The sequence below is a fragment of the Hyla sarda genome, chromosome 3 (assembly GCF_029499605.1).
Source record: "Hyla sarda isolate aHylSar1 chromosome 3, aHylSar1.hap1, whole genome shotgun sequence".
NCBI classification, from domain to species: Eukaryota; Metazoa; Chordata; class Amphibia; order Anura; family Hylidae; genus Hyla; species Hyla sarda.
This window is the reverse complement of record NC_079191.1, coordinates 371,184,017-371,205,310: the sequence shown is the minus strand read 5'-3', so window position 1 is coordinate 371,205,310 and position 21,294 is coordinate 371,184,017. Positions and strand designations below refer to the sequence as shown.

Here is a 21,294-nt window from a genome sequence, read left to right as displayed (position 1 = left end):
TGACAATTTTAAACTTATTAATTTTCCTGCATGTAGTTATGATTTTTTCCAGAAGTACGACAAAATCAAACCTATATAAGTAGGGTATCATTTTAACCGTATGGACCTACAGAATAAAGAGAAGGTGTCATTTTTACCGAAAAATGTACTACGTAGAAACGGAAGCCCCAAAAGTTACAAAGCGCAATTTTGTCGCACAATGATTTTTTTTTCCGTTTCACAGTAGATTTTTGGGCAAAATGACTGACGTCATTACAAAGTAGAATTGGTGGCGCAAATAATAAGCAATCATATGGATTTTTAGGTGCAAAATTGAAAGAGTTATGATTTTTTAAAGGCAAGGAGCAAAAAACGAAAATGCAAAAACGGAAAAACCCCAGGTCCTTAAGGGGTTAAAGGGGTACTCCGCCCCTAGACATCTTATCCCCTATCCAAAGGATAGGGGATAAGATGTCTAATCATGGGGTCCCACGGCTGGGGACCCCCGCGATCTGGGCTGCGGCACCCCGGACATCTGGTGCACTGAGCAAAATTCACTCTGTGCTGGATGACTGGGGATGCGGGGCGAAGGCTCGTGATGGGAGGGGGCGTGACGGCCATTACTCCCCTATGGGAGGGGGCGTGACATCACGAGCCTCCGATGCTGAACCCGACGTTTTAAACGGGCGTCGAGTGCATCACGGAGAACACAGGGTCCCCAGCGGTGGGACCCCCGCAATCAGACATCTTATCCCCTATCCTTGGATAGGGGATAAGATGTCTAGGGGCGGAGTAACCCTTTAAGCTTGGATTGCACTTCCATCTTTTCCACTACCCCACCACTACTACAACTACAGGCCGTGCGGAGAGACAAAGGACTTACAGATTTTATGCAGCATGCATCTTGGCCAGAGACCAGATCAGGCCGTGCCCCCCCTTGTGCCCCCCCCCCCAATTTAAAATAGTCGGATCGGCAACCACTCATGGCACACGGGGCTCCGGGCGGAGAGGTGCTCACTCCGCTAATGGGGATCCAGGACACTTGTCCCGGATCCCCAGGCGAGCCAGCGCTGCTTTCAGCTATGTGCACACACAGCTAAGCCTCCTCTCAGTGTGAGCCGCAGGACCTGCCGCTTCACTGAGAGGAGACCTGTGAACTCTGACCCCACGCAGTGCAGGCGCCGATGACGTCACTCATCGGCGCCTGCACTATAGCGGGAGAAGAACGCAGCCCGCTGTTGGAGGAGAGCCTGCATATAGGTGAGTAAAAGGTTTATTTTTAATTTTTTAATCATCATGGGGGGGGGGGGGGGTTGATGATGTGGAGGAGGGGGTGGGGTGGGGGGTGGTTGATGATGTGGAGGAGGGGTGGGGGTGGGGTTGATGATGTAGAGGAGGGGTGGGGGGGGGTTGATGATGTGGAGGAGGGGTGGGGGGTTGATGATGTGGAGGAGAGGTGGGGGGGTGGGGGGTGTTGATGATGTGGAGGAGGGGTGGGGGGGGGTTGATGATGTGGAGGAGGGGTGGGGGGGGGGTGATGATGTGGAGGAGGGGTGGGGGGGTTGATGATGTGGAGGAGGGGTGGGGGGGTTGATGATGTGGAGGAGGGGTGGGGGTGGGGGTTGATGATGTGGAGGAGGGGTGGGGGGGTCGATGATGTGGAGGAGGGGTGGGGGGTCGATGATGTGGAGGAGGTGAGGGGGTGGTCGATGATGTGGAGGAGGTGAGGGGGGGGGTCGATGATGTGGAGGAGGTGAGGGGGGGGTCGATGATGTGGAGGAGGAGAGGGGGTGATGATGTGGAGGAGGAGAGGGGGGTGATGATGTGGAGGAGGTGAGGGGGGTGATGATGTGGAGGAGGTGAGGGGGTGATGATGTGGAGGAGGTGAGGGGGGTGATGATGTGGAGGAGGAGAGGGGGGTGATGATGTGGAGGAGGTGAGGGGGGGTGATGATGTGGAGGAGGTGAGGGGGGTGATGATGTGGAGGAGGGGAGGGGGTCTGTGCAGGTGAGAGGGGGGTGATGATGTGGAGGAGGTGAGGGGGGGTGCAGGTGAGAGGGGGTTGATGATGTGGAGGAGGTGAGGGGGGTGATGATGTGCAGGTGAGAGGGGGGCGATGATGTGCAGGAGGAGAGGGGGTGATGATATGGAGGAGGAGAGGGGGGTGATGATGTGCAGGAGGAGAGGGGGTGATGATATGGAGGAGGAGAGGGGGTGATGTGGAGGAGGAGAGGGGGGCGATGATGTGGAGGAGGTGAGGGGGGTTGTGTGTAGGTGAGAGGGGGGTGATGATGTGGAGGAGGAGAGGGGGGCGATGATGTGGAGGAGGTGAGGGGGGTTGTGTGTAGGTGAGAGGGTGGCGATGATGTGGAGGAGGAGAGGGGGGCGATGATGTGGAGGAGGTGCAGGCGCCGATGACGTCACTCATCGGCGCCTGCACTATAGCGGGAGAAGAACGCAGCCCGCTGTTGGAGGAGAGCCTGCATATAGGTGAGTAAAAGGTTTATTTTTAATTTTTTAATCATCATGGGGGGGGGGGTTGATGATGTGGAGGAGGGGGTGGGGTGGGGGGTGGTTGATGATGTGGAGGAGGGGTGGGGGTGGGGTTGATGATGTAGAGGAGGGGTGGGGGGGGGTTGATGATGTGGAGGAGGGGTGGGGGGTTGATGATGTGGAGGAGAGGTGGGGGGGTGGGGGGTGTTGATGATGTGGAGGAGGGGTGGGGGGGGGTTGATGATGTGGAGGAGGGGTGGGGGGGGGGTGATGATGTGGAGGAGGGGTGGGGGGGTTGATGATGTGGAGGAGGGGTGGGGGGGTTGATGATGTGGAGGAGGGGTGGGGGTTGATGATGTGGAGGAGGGGTGGGGGGGTCGATGATGTGGAGGAGGGGTGGGGGGTCGATGATGTGGAGGAGGTGAGGGGGTGGTTGGTGATTGGTCGCTGTGGAAAAATCCCTTCACTTTTTCTCTCACACAGTTTGATCTGAAGAAGGAACGAGTGGAGACCAGCAGGGGACTGGAGGTCAATGGAAAAGGAGATCCGGGGAAGGTGGGTATTATTTCAATTGTATGAATACTGGAATGCTCCATTTAATGAGCAATTAAGTATATTGCATCTGTATATATTTGGTAAGACTTAGGTATAGGTCATTAGCACTCATCAGATTGAGGTCATGGTGCAGAAAGCTAAAGGTGCAAAAGTCCTTCAGATGTAATGACTGTGGGACATTTATGAATGTTTGCTTATGTATTACTTTTTTTTTTGTTACTTTTTCCTTTCAATTTTTTTTTCTTATTTGCGACTTATCAACTGGTTTCAGCCGGTTGATAAATTTCTTTCACGTAAGCAATTTTTTATTTTTTTTTAGCTTTGGTTGTGGCTTTTTCTGAGCTGGAGTAAATTTAGTAGGTTTTTTCATGAGATGCGACTTTTTTGCGACTTTCGCAGATAAATCTCTGACCACTGCAAGTCAAAAATCACTTTTTGCCTTGGTAAGCAAGTTTCCCTTTTTTTGCTTAGGGCACTGCACAATCGAAAAGTCACAAAAAAAATAGAGTAGTCACACATGAAACTTTTTTGTGACAATTTTAAGCAAAAACAAACAAACTACTTAATACTTTGATAAATGTCCCCCTATATGAGTGCTTAAAATGATTTGGGCCTTCTTACTTAACAACATACACCAGGGCACAGATGGACCTCTCTAACCTTCAGGGACACATAAGGCCAAATCTGGAATGCCTCAGTTATACGATTTGTAACAAATTCAATATTAAAATGCCAAATAAAGGTATTCACAAGAGAAAGGTTCGATTTCACAGTATCATTTCCTTGTACATACTGTAGAGGAGCTGTCGGTTTAATGTATTATGTCATTTCTATTGACAACTTACTTTTTTTCAGGATTTCTTTACATTCCGGGTCAATGGATGGAGCGTTGGGTTTTGCCAAAGCATTTGAAAGTACTTCAACGATACAACGTGTTACCTATAGAGAGTCAATAGATACATTTGTTAATTGTAAAATTGTAATTGTACTGACTTTTTTTGTGTGTATTTCTGTCCGTATTTTGTGTGTATTTTTCCCCGCTTATTTTACAACAATTTTTGCTTATTACAGATGAAAATGCGCGTGTAAAATAAAATACGGTAGTTCCTTTTTACGATGTGTGAACTAAGTCTCTACCCACCCATTGAAGGAGGGGGGGGGGGGGTTGAGCCCAAGTTCACATGAGAGATTCCCAAGCAGAATCCGGCAGAAAAATTCAGCTCGGAAATTCCAGTGCAGCAGGGTCCCATTGCATAGAATGGGATTCTGCTGCACCGTGCACTTGGCGGAATTTTCGCAGTGGAAACATTTGCTGCACACATTTCCTGATTCCAGCGTCTGTCAAAATCAATTCTTTTGTCGAAATCCAATCGGAAATGCTTTGCTGTCTATGGCCTTTGGCTGGAGGCAGCACACTGGTTGGGTTTGCTCCATGGATACCATCATTTTGATAGCAAGAGTATGCTGCACACTGGGCTGTTCTTGCTTTTAAACATGACAAAACCCAGTCAAACTGTTTGGATCAGTGTTTCCCATCCCAACCGGTGCCCCCCAGCTGTTGCAAAATTACAAATTCCAGAATGCACGAACAGCCTTTGTAGTTTTGCAACAGCTGGAAGCACACTGGTTGAAAAAGGGCCGGGTTCACCCAGGCAAAAAAATGGACGGAATGTCCGGAGGAAAAACAGGTGGGGACATTCCGCACATTTGTAGTACCGATCAGAAATGCACCAACTCATAAACGGCAATGCATTTCCTTGCGAACTCAGCAGAAACAACAGACTTGACTATTCTTTCTGCGGACACGAAAATCAGGAATTCTGCCTTGTGAACACTGCAGCAGAATCCTATTGAAATCAATGAGATTCTGCTGCTGCGGAATTCATGCATGGCATGGATGCAGATGTGAACACATGGCATACTCTAATATAACGACACCCAATGCACATCTTCTTTCTTTTTGATAAATCCACACTTCCTCTAGGTTTTGGCTAAATAAAAGGCATTAAAAATAGCATAAAAATCTGGTATAATGGGTAACTGAAAACTGGTTTTCATGTATTCTATTTTTTTACTGCTTTGCTTTTTTATGTTGATATATATATATATATATATGTTGTAAATAGTTAAAGGCACAGCTAGCCAGCTCTGGCAATAAGCAATGCTTTGTCTTCCCTGAGCAGCTAACTGGCGTCTATTCAGATTCCCCAATCTACATGTCCAGTTACCAATCAATTGCTTCTGACAGCCATGTAATTGAATGTATTCGGGGCCAGATGTTCTCCTGTATCAGAATGGAATACATTCCCATTCTAGCAGCCTCACCAAATAACGCCAAAGAGCCAGTGGCGACCCTACTTCTAACGACAGCATTGATTTAACCCCCGGCTTGCTTATGCATTGATTTTGGAGAAGGTGGACCAGAATTAGCTTGATCTATTGCCATTGTGTTGATGTTGACAATGGGAAGCCATTATATTATATGTGCCATGATATATCAAGACCAGTGTTTTCCAAACAGGGAACCTCCAGCTGCTGCAAAACTACAACTCCCAGCATGCTCTCACAGCCTTTGGGAGGAGTATTTTCGCAACAGCCGGGGGCACTTTGGTTGGGAAACGTTGCCATAGACTATAATGGAGTGAATGAGTCATATGATATGATATGAGCCATGATATGTCAGTATTAGTGTTTTTCAAACAGCTTGCCTCCAGCTATTGCAAACCAACTACTCCCAACCTGCCCAGACAGCCTTTGGCTGACCTGGCATGATGGGGGTTGTAGTTTTGAAACATAAAACACTGGTCAAAAAGACCATACAGTGATCAATTAAATAGTTAATTCCTTTACTCTTCCCTGGACTAGATCTTTTTGCTCCTGTTTCAACATTCCGATAAGAATCTCGCTATTTTGTAAAATGATTCCCATAGCTACAAGTCACAATGGTTTAGGAGCCGTAGATTTGGCTCATATGAAATATACTGTATCCGCGTACAGTAGCCTGGTAACAAGTGTTTTTCTCCCTCTATTGTGACTCATCCGGCCCTAGTGACTTGTGACCCTCAAGAAGATACAATACAATTATCCGGCAGTAATTGGAAACATATTTCATCAACATTTTAATTAACTTCAGCCTCAGATGTGTAAAGTGAAGATGGCATAAACAGGGAGATTGTACCAGCATATATCTTTTCATCATTGACGTTATTTTTACCTCTAAATGAACATAAACGTATCAAGGCAGAAACCGAAAACTAAAAGTGTTGTGAATGTGTGGTAATGAAATCAATGATACGTAGGATGCATGCTTAAGATATATATAACATATACAGAACAAGGGAGAAGGCGTGAAAGGGATTGTCTCATATATTGCATCTTAGTTTCATTAATTAGACATGGGCTGTAGATGAGAATTTTTTTTGATGTAGCTATTTATTTTTTTATTATTTTGAAACAACTTCTCGGAAGAAGGCTGGTGGGGGCGGCGGTATTGCAGGCAAAGTAAAGAGTGATGTCTACATTGGACTTATTTGTGTTACTATCCTGCCTTATTTAGCAGACTTTAGCAGTACAAGAGAGTTGTCAGCTTTGAAATTCAATCCACCCACCCTCTAATGATAAGGGAGATGACTCCCTTGATCCTGTCACACTCTACACAGCAAAGCTGAAAAGTGATCTTCAGAAAATGGTTAAGCATATTGTGACTGCTCTTGTGGCCAGTGTGCAAACTAGAACATTTAATGTTTATTTTCTATCAATAATTAAAACCTAAAGGTATTTGTGGTAGGGTGATGTATTAATTTATTGTACTGTGCATTGCAAAGTTGTTCAACCCTTTTTCAGTTTTAAAGCATTACAGCTAGATAGACCGTAGGTTAGATTTTATAGACCTGACAAACTACTCCAAATTGTTACAATGTAATAAAAAAAAAACACCTCATTGATAAGTAAATAAATAAATTAATTAATAAAAAAAATAGCATGGAGAGAAAGAAATATGTCTGCACTCACCATGATGTTCAAAGGCAGTTCATGCTTTAATTGTAGCAGCATAAATACAAACAGAGTTGATAAATAAATTCACCCAGGGTGCAGGGAGGGAGAGCGGCTACCAGCCGGCAGCCGGAGCAGGAGCGTATCAGCAGAATGAACGTGCGGATGATGCATCTTTGACGCGAAACCACTCATTCGTTCTGCTGAAAATGCTCCTGCTCCGGCTGCCGGCTGGTAGCCGCTCTCCCTCCCTGCACCCCGGGTGAATTTATTTATCGACTCTGTTTGTATTTATGCTGCTACAATTAAATCATGAACTGCCTTTGAACATCATGGTGAGTGCAGACATATTTCTTTCTCTCTATACTATTTTTTATTGCGGAATTGCCGATTCCTGCTAGTGTCTTGCACCCCACATTGTTCATTTCACCAGGACGAGATTTTTTAGTGCTTGCTTAGAACTCTGCTATACACATTTGGTGTAGTGCACATCCCCCACTCTTTTCTGTGTGATTTTAAATAAATAAATAAATTAATAAATAAATACATGAATTCATGAATTAATTAACCCTTTCATGACCCAGCTAAACGGCTCACGTTTTTCCTCCTTACCTTCTAAGACCAATAACTTTTTAAATTTTCGACTGACAAAGTTGTCTTAGGGCTTATTTTCTGCGTGGCGAGTTGTACTTTCCAATGATACACTTTTTTTTATCATACAATGTAATGCAAAGCCAGAAAAAAATTATATTTAGGCCAAAATTGAAAAAAATTTGGAATTGCACAATTTTGTATGGCAGCTGTTTTTTTTTTGGAGTTCAAAAGATGGTAAATCTGACATGCTTTATTCTATGGGTCAGTACGATTCCAATGATACCAAAGTCGAATAATTTTAGTTTTTCGTTTTATGGTTAAAAAGTTTTTTTTACCTTGAAAAATAAACATTGTTCATTACCATGTCCTCACCCCTATAACCACCCCCCCAGGGGCCTATCATAAGCCATCATCAGATGGCTTACATAGATCAATGTAATGCTGCTGCATTACATTGATCTATGAAATCTGTGCTCGATTGCTGAGGGCTGCCAAAGGGAGCCCTAAGCAATAACAGAGCCAGGGAAGATGCCTAGGGCACGGTAAGGCCTTGGGCTTCACTAGCAGCCCATAGACCCCCCCCCCCGCAACTAGACACCAGAGAATAGCGGCATTTAATGTTTAAATATAGATCACTGATGTCCGTCATAACCGGCAGATGTCAGCTGCTGATAGCAGCGGACATCTCCCGGTCATGACGTGGTCCCGGCCTGTGGGGCCCCCCGTCATGTCCGCCCACCCGACCCATGATGTACATGTATGTCATGGATCTGGAAGGGGTTAATTAATTAATAAATGTATATGTTTTCATCTCTTTTGCTCTGAAAGCCCTAAATTAATGTCTAGTCCAAACAACAAGCATAAAATGAGTTGAATGAAGCCCCTTATGTGCCACGAAAGGGTCACATGATCTGTCATCTGTAGGATTATAGTCAATAATTTCACCTACATAATGTTCCATGTTATTGAGTATAACATAAGCCACATTCTCATCTTTCAAGTCAAAGTAAACATCCAATTTAGTGTCAACCTGTGGTCTCAGATTAATGTAACATGGGTAAAATAGAAACCGCAATATTTCTTCCCGAGACAACTACATATTGGTTCTATTTACTAGGTCATGTCCCACATCATTACTCTGACAAGCTCAGGTCACCAGTGTAATGTTCTTACTGGGAACAGATAATATATTGTTGGTGTTTATTTACAGTGGGAATATCTTCATCCCAGGTCAGCCATAGATCATGGAAGGATGATTGTGTTCTCCAAATAACCACACGTAATGGTTGTGTGGGGAATCTGTCAGATGTGGACATTGCGGAAGGCTTAGGAGAGCACAAAGAAATATTTTTTCTTAATAAAACAAACATAAGAGTTTATAGTGGGATTTATTAACATAATTTCAGGAATCTGATTTTTGTTACACTTTGGATGTGGTGGGAGAGATTTTGTAATAGATAGATAGATATGAGATAGATAGATAGAAATGAGATAGATAGATAGATATGAGATAGAGAGATAGATAGATAGATATGAGATAGAGAGATAGATAGATAGATATGAGATAGATAGATATGAGATAGATAGAAAGATAGATATGAGATAGATAGATAGATAGATATGAGAGAGATTGATAGATAGATATGAGATAGATAGATATGAGATAGATAGATAGAGACATAGATAGATACACAAGAGCTGCGGAGACAGCACAGCCAGAGTAGTCACACAGCAAGTGGGTGCAAGCCAAGTTTCTAACAGTCCCAGTCGCAGACTGTACAGGTAGGTATCCAATGCAGGTATAAGGCAGCACACCGAGAAGTGTTCAAATAAAGTGCAGTTTAATGTCCCATATCTGGATATGGGACATTAAACTGCACTTTATTTGAACACTACTCGGTGTGCTGCCTTATACCTGCATTGGATAGATAGATAGATAGAAATGACATAGATAGATAGATATGAGAGAGATAGATAGATATGAGAGAGATAGATGGATAGATATGAGATAGATAGATATGAGATAGATATGAGATAGATAGATATGAGATAGATAGATAGATAGATATGAGATAGATATGAGATAGATATGAGATAGATAGATATGAGATAGATAGATAGATAGATATGAGATAGATATGAGATAGATATGAGATAGATAGATAGATATGAGATAGATAGATAGATATGAGATAGATAGATAGATAGATATGAGATAGATAGATAGATATGAGATAGATAGATAGATAGATAGATATGAGATAGATAGATATGAGATAGATAGATAGATATGAGATAGATAGATAGATAGATATGAGATAGATAGATATGAGATAGATAGATAAATAGAGGGATATTATTGAATAAACAAAAATCTACCACATTGTTACTATATATAGACATTGGGGGTATTTATCAATTTTGCCTGTTGACAGTTTCTTTTTACCCTTTTTTTTCACTTTGGTTTTCGTGGATTTGCACCAAATTTATCATTTAGTGCAAGTTGTTAGTAATTTTGGCTCAAATGTTGAAATCAGCTGTTCACAGCGCCTTTTACACAGAACTTACCACTAGAGATAAGCGAACTTACAGTAAATTCGATTCGTCACGAACTTCTCGGCTCGGCAGTTGATGGCTTATCCTGCGTAAATTAGTTCAGCTTTCCGGTGCTCCCGTGGGCTGGAAAAGGTGGATACAGTCCTAGGAGACTCTTTCCTAGGACTGTATCCACCTTTTACAGCGCACGGGAGCACCGGAAAGCTGAACTAATTTATGCAGGAAAAGGCATCAACTGCCGAGCCGAGAGGTTCGTGACGAATGGAATTTACTGTAAGTTCGCTCATCTCTACTTACCGCCACAGAGGACAGTGTATTTTACTCCTTGTGCATCCATTTCGGAGTCCCTCCTCCAGTATATCAGCAAGCGACATGAGTTATTTTCTTTTGTGGCGTTTATATATATATCATGTGAAATGGATTTTCTTTTCAACTTGGGTATTTTTTTTACTTTAGTGCAGTGGTCTTCAACCTGCGGACCTCCAGATGTTGCAAAACTACAATTCCCAGCATGCCCGGACAGCCAACGGCTGTACGGGCATGCTGGGAGTTGTAGTTTTGCAACATCTGGAGGTCCGCAGGTTGGAGACCACTGCTTTAGTGCTTACCTTTCCTGAACCTGTGCGGCCATGTCCAATGCTGGCTCAACGGAGGGTGAAGGTTCCTCAGAGACAACTATGTCGCAGGATAGTATTGAGCAGCCCTGGAGGCGTCGCTGCTTTCACAAAAAAATGTTTTAATGTATTTTGACGCCTTTACATTTTCTGACATTGCTAAGTGTGTTTTCCATGTGCAAAATTTCTTGGCGGGGATTTGCGCCCAAAAACCGGGATTTGCGCCAAATTTGCACCAAAGAATCTTTGGCGCAAATGATGAATTACTGAATAAAGTTGAAATCATACACAGGACCGTGTGATTTTGAGAAAGTTGTAAAAATGACAGTGGAGAAGATGCACCAAACTTTGGCGCAAAAAGACACTGCGCCAAAGTATTGCGCCAAAGTTACGTGAAAAAGAACCCACATAAATCCTTTGCTAAATACCCCCCATTGTCATTTGTTGGCTGCACTATCCCTTTTCTGTGACACCCCTTTTGTGTTACTTCTATGCTGTGATGTCACCATTTACATTGTCCATGTTCTGACATCACTGTTGACATGATTTATCCGCTGCATCGATAAGTAGACTTTTTCAGGACTGTGTTATGCCTGTTGTGAGCAACTGATGACAGAAGAGTATGGAATATTGAATATACAACTAACACAGCAAAGAAAGCAGTATTCCTGCACTGTCATATTATCTTGCGGATTATTCCGTAGGCATCGCATTTGCATTTTATTCTATGTTGGATATATAGTATGCCTGGGCTTAGGCTATTAAAGAGTTAATAATAATACATGTATACAGGGGGATTGGAAGATAGATCTGTTGGCGAAACAAGCTCAATTGACAGCTATCTCATCTGTGTCCAGCTTTACTTGTATCGAGCCACCAGTGAGAACCTTCTAAGGGTCTTCATTATTCACAAGCCAACACAATAAGCTGGTCAGCATCAGGACACAACTCTTCATGTATATTGATGCTTAAAGGGGTACTCCGCTGGAAAACATTTTTTTTTTATCAACTAGTACCAGAAAGTTAAACAGATTTGTAAATTACTTCTATTTAAAAAATCTTAATCCTTCCAGTACTTGTCAGCTGCTGTATGCTCCACAGGAAGTTTTATTTATTTCTGAAATTCTTTTGTGTCTGACCACAGTGCTCTCTGCTGACACCTCGGTCCATTTTAGGAACTGTCCAGAGTAGGAGCAAATCCCCATAGTAAACCTCTCCTGCTCTGGACAGTTCCTGACTGTTACTGTCCCTGCTCCTCCCCGGAGCGCTCGCAGCGTTCCTCTCTCTGCAGCGCCCCGGTCAGACCCACTGACCGGGAGCGCTGCACTGACACTGCCGGCAGGGATGCGATTCGCATAGCGGGACGCGCCCACTCGCGAATCGCATCCCAACTCACTCACCTGTCCCGGTCCCCGGCTGTCACGTTCTGGCACGCGCGGCTCCGCTCTCTAGGGCGCGCGCGCCAGCTCTCTAAGATTTAAAGGGCCAGTGCACCAATGATTGGTGCCTGGCCCAATCAGTCTAATTAGCCTCCACCTGCTCCATGTCCATATAACCTCACTTCCCCTTCACTTCCTTACCGGATCTTGTTGCCTTTGTGCCAGAGAAAGCGTTTATAGTGTTTGCCTTACTAGTGTTCCTGACCTCTTGCTATCGCCATTGACTACGAACCTTGCCGCCTGCCCCAACCTTCTGCTACGTCTGACCTTGCCTCTGCCTAGTCCTTCTGTCTCACGCCTTCTCAGCAGTCAGCGAGGTTGAGCCATTGCCGGTGGATACGACCTGGTTGCTACCGCCGCAGCAAGACCATCCCGCTTTGCGGCGGGCTCTGGTGAAAACCAGTAGCAACCCTAGAACCGGTCCACCGGCACGGTCCACGCCAATCCCTCGCTGACACAGAGGATCCACATCCAGCCTGCCGAACCCTAACACTGACATGGACAGAGGTGTCAGCAGAGAGCACTTCCTGTGGAACACAGCAGCTGTTGGGTGTGTCTGACTTCCAGAGAGAGAGGATTGAAGCAGTGTTTCCTACAGCCTTTTCCCCAGGAGGGTGGCAGCTTCCTTGGGAGAGCCTCCTGCTATGGAGCCCCAGACTTCCACCCCTCGAACTAGGCCAGAGGGGGGTGGGAGTGAGAGAGCTACGGCCGATTCCCAGGACAGGGTGAGAAGATCCAGCAGGCTCCGCAGTAATGTGGAGCCCACTCCCCCGTCCTTCGCTGGAAACCGCAAGGCGTCCGGTAAGAAGCTTATGGTTGTGTCTTCGGGGACTGTGTCTGATACTATGGAACCCCAGCAATGGGGGGTGAAGGGTCCCAGGGAGTCGCTAGCTACTTTCGGTTCCCGCATGCAGGCAAATCTTGTAGAATATGAGCAGCTGGGGAAAAAGCTGAAAATCATAAGGGAAGACCTGAAGTTTGCTCGCTACCAAACAGATAACTCTGCCAAGGCTATGAGGGCTAAGTTTGCTGCCAGGGTGTGTGAGCTGGAGGCAGAGGAGCAGGAGGTGGTGAGAGCCCGAATGCTGATTGTAGAGGGAGCAGGCATGTTTAAAGAAAAATTAAAGAATGAAGACCGCTATAAAACCATGCGGACCCCAGTGAAGGAGGAAGAGGATAGTCAGGGGGAGGAAGAGTGCTTGTGTGTCACGGAGGAGAAGATGGAGGAAGGTGGTGAGGGAGATGGCGGCAGTGAGGGTGATGAGAGTGAGGGGGATGTGTGTGATACCCCGTGTACCCCTAAGACCTCTGTCACCCCGAGTGCGGATTACATCAACCCTGCCCAAGTCGCCCTACCAGCCACCTCTGAGGAAAGTGACAGTAATGATGGCGGTGACAGTGGACTGGTCTGTGGGGGGCTCCTGCGGGCCATAGTGATGCAGGAGTCACCCACCCATCTGGAAAATTTCAGTTTTGGCCAGGACCTGGGCCCTGAGGAAAGGAAGAGGAAGAAGAAGAAGAAGAAAAAGGCTGAGGAGCAGATAAAGTTTGTTTTCTCTCCTATCCAGCAGTCTGGGCCACCTGAAAAGTTGGTTCAGGCTGCTGGGCCCCCCACCCTGCCAGATCCCGCTTCTGCTGTGGAACGGGACCAGCACGGGGGGTACAGTGCTGCATCCAACATGGCCGCGGGTGCTACAGTCACGCGTCCTGCTGGTAGGGAAGAGCAGGACAGGCTAATAGTGGGCAATAGTTATGCGGCAGTTTGCAAGGGGAGCGGTTCCCCGAGTATTGTGGGCAATGTTACTAGCCCTGCGGGGCACTTCCCTGAGAGGGGGGGGGAGTGTCCAGGCGCCTGAGGTGTGTGGTGAGATCTTCTGCTTGGGGGGAGGTCCCCTGGGCGCTGCTAGTAGTGTCGGTGCTGCGGGGCACTCCCCTGAGAGGGGGGGGAGCGTCCAGGTGTCAGAACCTGCTGCTGAGCCTGTGTGGTTGGGCACAGTGTGTGGCACAGGCACTGCAGGGATCTCCCCTGTGAGAGAGGGGAGTCCCTGCACATCAGTGGCAGGAGGAGTGGTGGAGGTGCGCCTGGAGGGGCAGCCTCAGCTTCGGGAGGTGATGTCGGCGGTGACATCTCGAATGGAGGAGGAGTCAGCGTCGCCGACAATGGCAGCCGCCGGTGACCTGAGAATGTACAAAAAGGCCAAGCTAAAGCATGTCCAGGCCAGCCCAGAGGTAGTGGGTGAAGCAGCTGCTGATCCCAAAAATACTGTCAATAAAAGCAATGTTAATACAAGGTGTGTGAAAGATGGGAGTGGTAGTGCTGTGGATGAGAGGGGTGTATGTGGCAGTGGTAGTGGTGCAGATGGGAGGAGTGGTAGTGGTGCAGATGGGAGGAGTGGTAGTGGTGTGAATGAGAGTGGTGATAGTGGAGTGAATGAGAGGAGTGGTAGTGGTGCAGATGGGAGGAGTGGTAGTGGTGCAGATGGGATGAGTGGTAGTGGTGTGAATGAGAGTGGTGATAGTGGAGTGAATGAGAAGAGTGGTAGTGGTGCAGATGGGAGGAGTGGTAGTGGAGTGATCGGGAGGAGTGGCAGTGAAGTGATTAAGAGTGGTGATAGTGGAGTGAATAGGAGGGGTGGTAGTGGTGTAAATGAGAGGAGTGGTAGTGGTGCAGATGGGAGGAGTAGTGGTGTGAATGAGAGTAGTAGTAGTAGTGGTGTGGATGGTAGGAATAAGAGTGGCTTTTGTGGCAGTACAGGTGGCCTAGGCGGGGATGTAGGGACGGTGTCTGGTCCGGCTGCCCCCCCGGTCGTCAGGAGTTATGCAAGTGTGGCGGCTGGGGGTTCAGTAGGATCTTTACCTCCTGCATCTGGTGAAGGTCAGTTGCAACGGCGTCTCCTGGAGGCACTAAAGAGAGGAGAAAGGACGCTCCAGGTAGAGGGAAAGGAGATGGACCTGTCTTTTTGGGTGGAGAGACATGGTCTGGGAGCGTTCCGAGAGAGGAATGGGGAGACCGTATGGTCCCTCCAGACACACGGGCAGGAGGAAGGTCGCAGGAATGTGGCCCGTTTGGTCTGGAAAGGCGAAGATGCGTGCCCCCAAAGGGGCAAGGTGGTGGAGCTTCTTTTCCAGATGGGTTTCAGGGCTGGGGACATCTTTGCCCTGATTCACCCCTTCGGCTCCTCCGAGTTTGACGTCAGCTTTGTTAGGCCGGAAGGACTAGATCTCTTTTGGTCTAATTATGAGCTGATGAAAAACGAGCCCGGATGGCGAGATTTCGCTGTAAAAGCGGTATCTCGCCAGAGTATGGTAAAGAAAGTGACCGTTTTGACCCGTAACGAGTCACTTTCTTGTTATGACATTATGACCTGGCTGGGCAGGTACGGGGAGGTGACGGACGTCCCCCGGAAGAACTTTGACGAGCACAATATATGGTCTGGGGCCTGGACGTTTTCCGTTCGTCTCAGGCGTTCAGGGAACACGGTCACCCACATCCCTTCGGCCGCCTTTCTGGGACGCGACAGGATTCAGATCTTCTACCAGGGGCAGCCGAGGCTGTGTCACAGGTGTGGTGACCCAAACCACTATAGTGCCAACTGCACTCAGCAGATATGCGCCCTCTGCTGTGGGGTGGGTCATCTGGCGGCCACCTGTGGGCAGATTCGGTGTAACTTGTGTGGTGACTTAGGTCACCCGTTCAGCCGGTGTCCACGCTCGTTCTCCAACACTGTGACCGCCCCAGCTGGGGAGAGCCTAACGGTTGCTCCAGCGGGGGAGGGGACTAGTGGAGGAGAGGGGGCACCAAAGCCAGTGAAGGAAAAACATAAGACCCCCTCTATGCGGAGGCGAGAGGAGAAGCGCAGGTTGGAGAGGGCCCTTGAGAATGCCCAGGTGCCAGGGGTAGCTCGGGGTCCCACTCCAGACACTGGCTCAGAAGGAGGTCAGAATAACTCTGAGGCTTTGGGTGGGGCCGAACTGGATGAGGAGATAGGGAGACTGCGTAGGGAAGAAGGTCAAGATGCTCCTTCCTCCAGTCATGCCTCTGAATCCAAAACTGTGGATGAGGAGGAGAAGGAGGGGCAGACAGTAAATGGTGGCCAGGAAAAGAAGAAGAGGAGGAAGAAGGGTAAGAGTAAGGCAGCGCCGTCCTCCTCTTCAGTTGTAGCCTCAGACCATAGAAGGAACAACTCAGTCTCTGACCCTCTGATCGTCCTTTCAAATCGATATGAGGCCCTTGGGGATACCATCTCCCCTCCTCTTCTCGAGGGTCCGGAGGCAGTGCGGCCTCCAGGAGGTGCCGAGCCTCCTTCCTCTGGGGCAGTTTCCTCAGGGGGAGAGGTAACACCAGATGCTGGAGGTAAAGATCCTGGGATGGATATATCCCTGAGTTTAAAAAGAGGCAAAGGGTCTTCCTCCGATTCAGATGGGGGTGGAGGGAAGGAGAGGAAGAAGGTTTAAAGGGTGAGGCCATCTAACTCAATCACCCAGGATGGCGGCACTCACCCCACTGACACTGGCATCTATTAACTGTGCCAGCATAAAGTCTGATACGGCTAGATTCGCAGCCTTTGATTTTCTCGGCCGTGTTGAAGCCGACATTTTGTATCTGCAAGAGACCAGGTTGTCAGATCTAGCCTCCCTGGTAAAAGCCAGAAGAGAGTGGAGGCGCGGTCCCTCCCACTGGTCTCTTGCGGCTGAGCCGTATAGTGGGGTGGCGGTCCTTTTTACCGCTCCTATTGAATGCAGACGGGTTATTGAGTTAGAAATGGGGAGGTGCCTGATCTTAGATGTCTTCATGAAGGGACAAGAGCTCCGGCTCATTAACATCTACGCCCCGCAAACTAAGCGGGGCTGTAAAGATCTCTTTATGAGGATTAAGCCCTTTCTTTTTACGAGTCGGCAAGTGATCTTTGGAGGGGACTTCAATAATGTCACGAGGTCCCAAGATAGGAGAGGCTCCAATGGTCCGCTGACTTGCGATAGTGTGGCACTGATTAGCATAGCTAGAGAAGCTCGCCTAGAGGACGCCCACATCCGGAGCCCCTCAGGCCAGACGGGTTTCACCTATCATCAAGGTAGTCGCAGGTCTAGGATAGATAGGTTTTATTTAAAGGAGGAAGCCGTCTCTTCCGCAGTGTCCGTGGTTGAGGTGGAGTTCTCCGACCACTGTATGATTTTGTTTTCCCTGAATGTTTCAGAGACCCCCCGGATAGGAAAAGGTTATTGGAAGCTGAATTCGTCCCTCCTGGAGGAAGCGGAGATAAGACAGTCCTTTGAGGATTTTCTTCAGAGTCAGGTACCTTTACTGGGCCTATGTAGTAGTAAGTCAGAGTGGTGGGAGATATTCAAGAAGCGGGTTGCGGGGTTCTTCCGCCAGCTCTCGAGCCTCAGGTCCCTGAACAGGTATCGCCTGTATCAGGGTCTGAGGAGGAAACTCGAGCTCCTTGTCTCGACTGGAGGTAGCCGAGAGGATATCTCCAGAGTGAAATCCTTGCTGATGAGGTGTCAGTACGATAGGCACGCATCTTTGGTTTTTGAGAGGGATTTCGGGAAGTACCGCTCGCCCGACCCTTACAGAAACTGTAAGATGTCAGTGAGTAGTAAAGTCATTTCAGGACTGATTGATAGTACAGGATCTCTGAATCGGTCCAGATCAGGGATCTTGGAGGTCGTCAGATCCTTCTACTCGCACCTCTTGGGGAGGAAGGATCTAGATCGAGACAAGATGTCGGCTTTCCTGGCTGAAACCATTCCTGAGCCAGGGGTAGACCCCTCTCTTGATGTTTTGGCAGAAGGAATCAGGGAAGAGGAAGTGAGACTGGCGATCGAGGGGCTCGCCCCTAAGAAGTCGCCAGGTCGGGATGGCTTAACATCCGAGTGGTACAGGACCTTTAAGGAGTCTTTAGCTCCCCTCTTGACTGAGGTATTCAATGAGTGTCTCTCCTCGGGCACTCTGCCGAAGTCAATGAGGAGGTCAGCCCTGATTCTTCTATCAAAGGGTAAAGATCCCAGCCGTATTGAGAATTGGAGGCCCATAGCTCTTCTCAATACGGACAGGAAGCTTCTGGCCAAGATACTGTTTAATCGGCTGGTGAAGTTTGCACCCCGGCTCCTTTCAGGAGCTCAGCACTGCTCTGTTCCAGGCCGAAGCACCTTAAGTGCGGTCCTTAGTGTCAGGGAGGCAGTGGAGAGGAGTAGTGCGGGTTTCTGGAAGGGGTACTTGCTGTCCCTGGATCAGGCCAAAGCGTTTGATCGGGTGAACCACGAGTACCTCTGGTCCATCCTCCTGAGATATGGCTTACCGAGTACTTTTGTGAATTGGCTTAAGATCTTGTATGCAGGGGCAGAGAGTTTCCCACTGGTGAACGGTTGGTCTGGCCGCTCTTTTGAGGTGGGGTCCGGAGTCCGTCAGGGTTGTCCTTTGAGCCCGCTGTTATACGTGTTCGCAATCGATCCCTTCGTCCGGAGGGTAGATTGTGGGCCGTTGGCGGGAGTCGGGATGAACCTGGCAGAGCTGGATGTCGCCCAGAGAGTGGTGGCGTACGCTGACGATGTCACCATTTTCGTGTCCTCGCGAGAGGAGGTCGATGTGGTGATGTCGGAAGTGGACCGCTACTCGGAGGCATCCGGGTCTAAGATCAACCGGGATAAGTGTGAGAGTCTCTGGCTGGGAGGGGGAGATCCCACGTTTGATCTCCCGGACACCCTTCCAGGGCCCCAAGAGTCAGCAAAAGTGTTGGGCATCATATTCGGCCAGGATGATTATCCCACCAAAAACTGGGATGGTAAGCTCCAGGATGCCACTCAGAAGGTGGACCAGTGGAAGGGTTGGTCTATGACCCTCAGGGAAAGGGTACACCTGATCAAATCGTACCTGCTCCCCTTGTTTATCTATCTGGGCAGCGTATGTATCCTGCCAGAGGCTTACTACACTAGGGTCTACAGCCTGTTTTTCCAACTGTTATGGGGGAACAGGATGAACCTAGTCAAGAGGGAGGTTACGTACCGCACGAGGAGACTAGGGGGTTTATCTATGGTAAACCCTGTGGTGTTCTTAACCAACACCTTCTTGAAAGCTAACATCTCAAACCTCTGGTCAGAGAGGGCTTCTCCGTGGGTACTCTCCTGTAGGGAATGGTTTCGGCCTTTCTTCCAGGAATGGGAGACAGGAGGGCAAGTGAAGGACCTCCGTACGCCCCATGGATATCTTCCGGCTTACGCTACCCCGACTCTGAAGGTGATACGTCGGTGGGGTCTGGGAGTGTGGGAGATCAGGACCCAGTCAAGGCAGTTCCTTGACAAACGGGTTCTGTTGACCCACTTCCAGAAGCCTCTGGCGCTCAGGGACTGCCCAGGTCGGGATCTGAGGGTGGGGTTGTACCTTTTAAACATGAAAAGGATCCCCCAGAAGTTTTGGGACTTGGCCTGGCGCTGCTTTCAGGGGAAGCTATATGTGAGGGACAATTTGAAGTGTAGGAACTCTGATGACCGGGGATGTCCCAGAGAAGAGTGTGGGGACACGCTGGAAAGCATGGACCATTTCCTACTTCATTGTCCCTTTAATATAGGAGTTTACAACAGGGTGGGCGCTTCCATCGGCTGGAGTCAACTTGCCGGCCTTACCTATCAGGAGTGGGCTTATGGGGCATTCAGGAACCTGGGTGGCCGAGATCGGGGCACTTTATTCTTAGTCAGTTTAGTGGTTAGGTACTACACGTGGAATGCACGGTGTTTAGTGTCGACCCAACAGAAAATCCTCTCCGAGGTGGAGGTCTGTAGGAACATCACCGGTGACCTTGGGAAGATCAGGTCTTTGGAGCATGGCAGTCTTGGTACCAGTAGGGCTTCTCTCCTATGGAGAGGGTTTTCCTTTGATGTGCCTTAGGTACTAGACCTTTTAGGTAGAGTACCTTTATTTTGGTTAGGGACAGTGTCAGAGGGACAGAGATAGGATGAGAACAGGGTTAGTTTGAATGAAGGGATAGGATTAGGGAGAATTGAAGGGGGAGTTAGGGAAAGAGTGTAAAATTGTTTTCAATGTATCAAGTCTGCCATCCTTCTCCCTGGTGGTGGGCTGATGCATGTGCACGCTAGTTTTTTGTTTTGTTTTTAAGCTGATATGGTATGAAGGGCTTACAGGCGACCAAACTTGGGCCTAAAGTGGTTTGTGGTTCAGTGTGTATAAGTTTGTGTATAAGTTGGTTGGGAGGAGTGCTAGGTGGGGAGGGTGTGCTTGTGGGTGGTGGTGTTCATCTTTGGGGGACCTGACATGGGTCAGTTAAGGACTGGACTTTGTGAACTGTAAGAACGGTATGGACTCTGACCCATGTACAGGAGGGGTGGTGTGGGTGAGGGTACAGTTTTAGTGTAGGGTTTTTCCTAGGGTTTTCTATTGATTTTGTAGGGGTTTTCTGTAGTGCATATATTTTGTTTATATTATATTTTATTTATATAGTATATTTAGTAATTTTGTACCTATATTGTGTTATATCTATATTGTTTCATATTGTTTCAGCGTTATGGTTGCTGTGTTGATATGTGGTTTATTTAGTTTATTTCAGTTATTTGGTCTGTTTTATGTTTTCTTTGGTATTTTCATTAGTCCCGGATAGAGGATCCAGTTAATTTGGACGTTTTGTAAGTGAATGTATGTGTGATATGATTATTTTGATGATTATTATTATTATTATTACTATTATAGTTTTTGTTTGTATGTATTTGTATATATATATATATATATATATATATATATATATATATATATATGTGTGTGTATGTATATGTATATATATGTATATGTATAAAGATTAAAAAAATATAAAAAATGTAAAAAAAAGAAAAAATATAAAAAAAAAAGTAAAAAAATATAATAATTTTATTTTATATATATATTTTTTTTTTTTTGAGGTGTGCTTGCTACGTTTCTGTTTAGTTTTCTTGTTGCATGTTCCCAAGTATGGATGGTTTTGAGTTATAGTCGGGTAATGATAACTTTTATGTTTATATTTTGACAAGCCAAGTTGTGCTATTTTATTTATTTATTTTTCTTATGTTCATTTTCGGTAAGTGTTTGA

At 47.2% G+C, this 21,294-nt stretch overlaps 1 protein-coding gene across 1 annotated transcript in view; it reads right to left on the bottom strand.

Moving 5' to 3' along the window:
* Positions 1-21,294, bottom strand: part of CHGB (chromogranin B) — a 77,205-nt gene that overhangs the window by 35,043 nt on the left and 20,868 nt on the right. Inside the window, exon 3 of the mRNA XM_056567819.1 lies at positions 3,873-3,966. Within this exon, the coding sequence (XP_056423794.1) occupies positions 3,873-3,966 (94 nt within the window). The remainder of the gene's footprint in view (positions 1-3,872; positions 3,967-21,294) is intronic.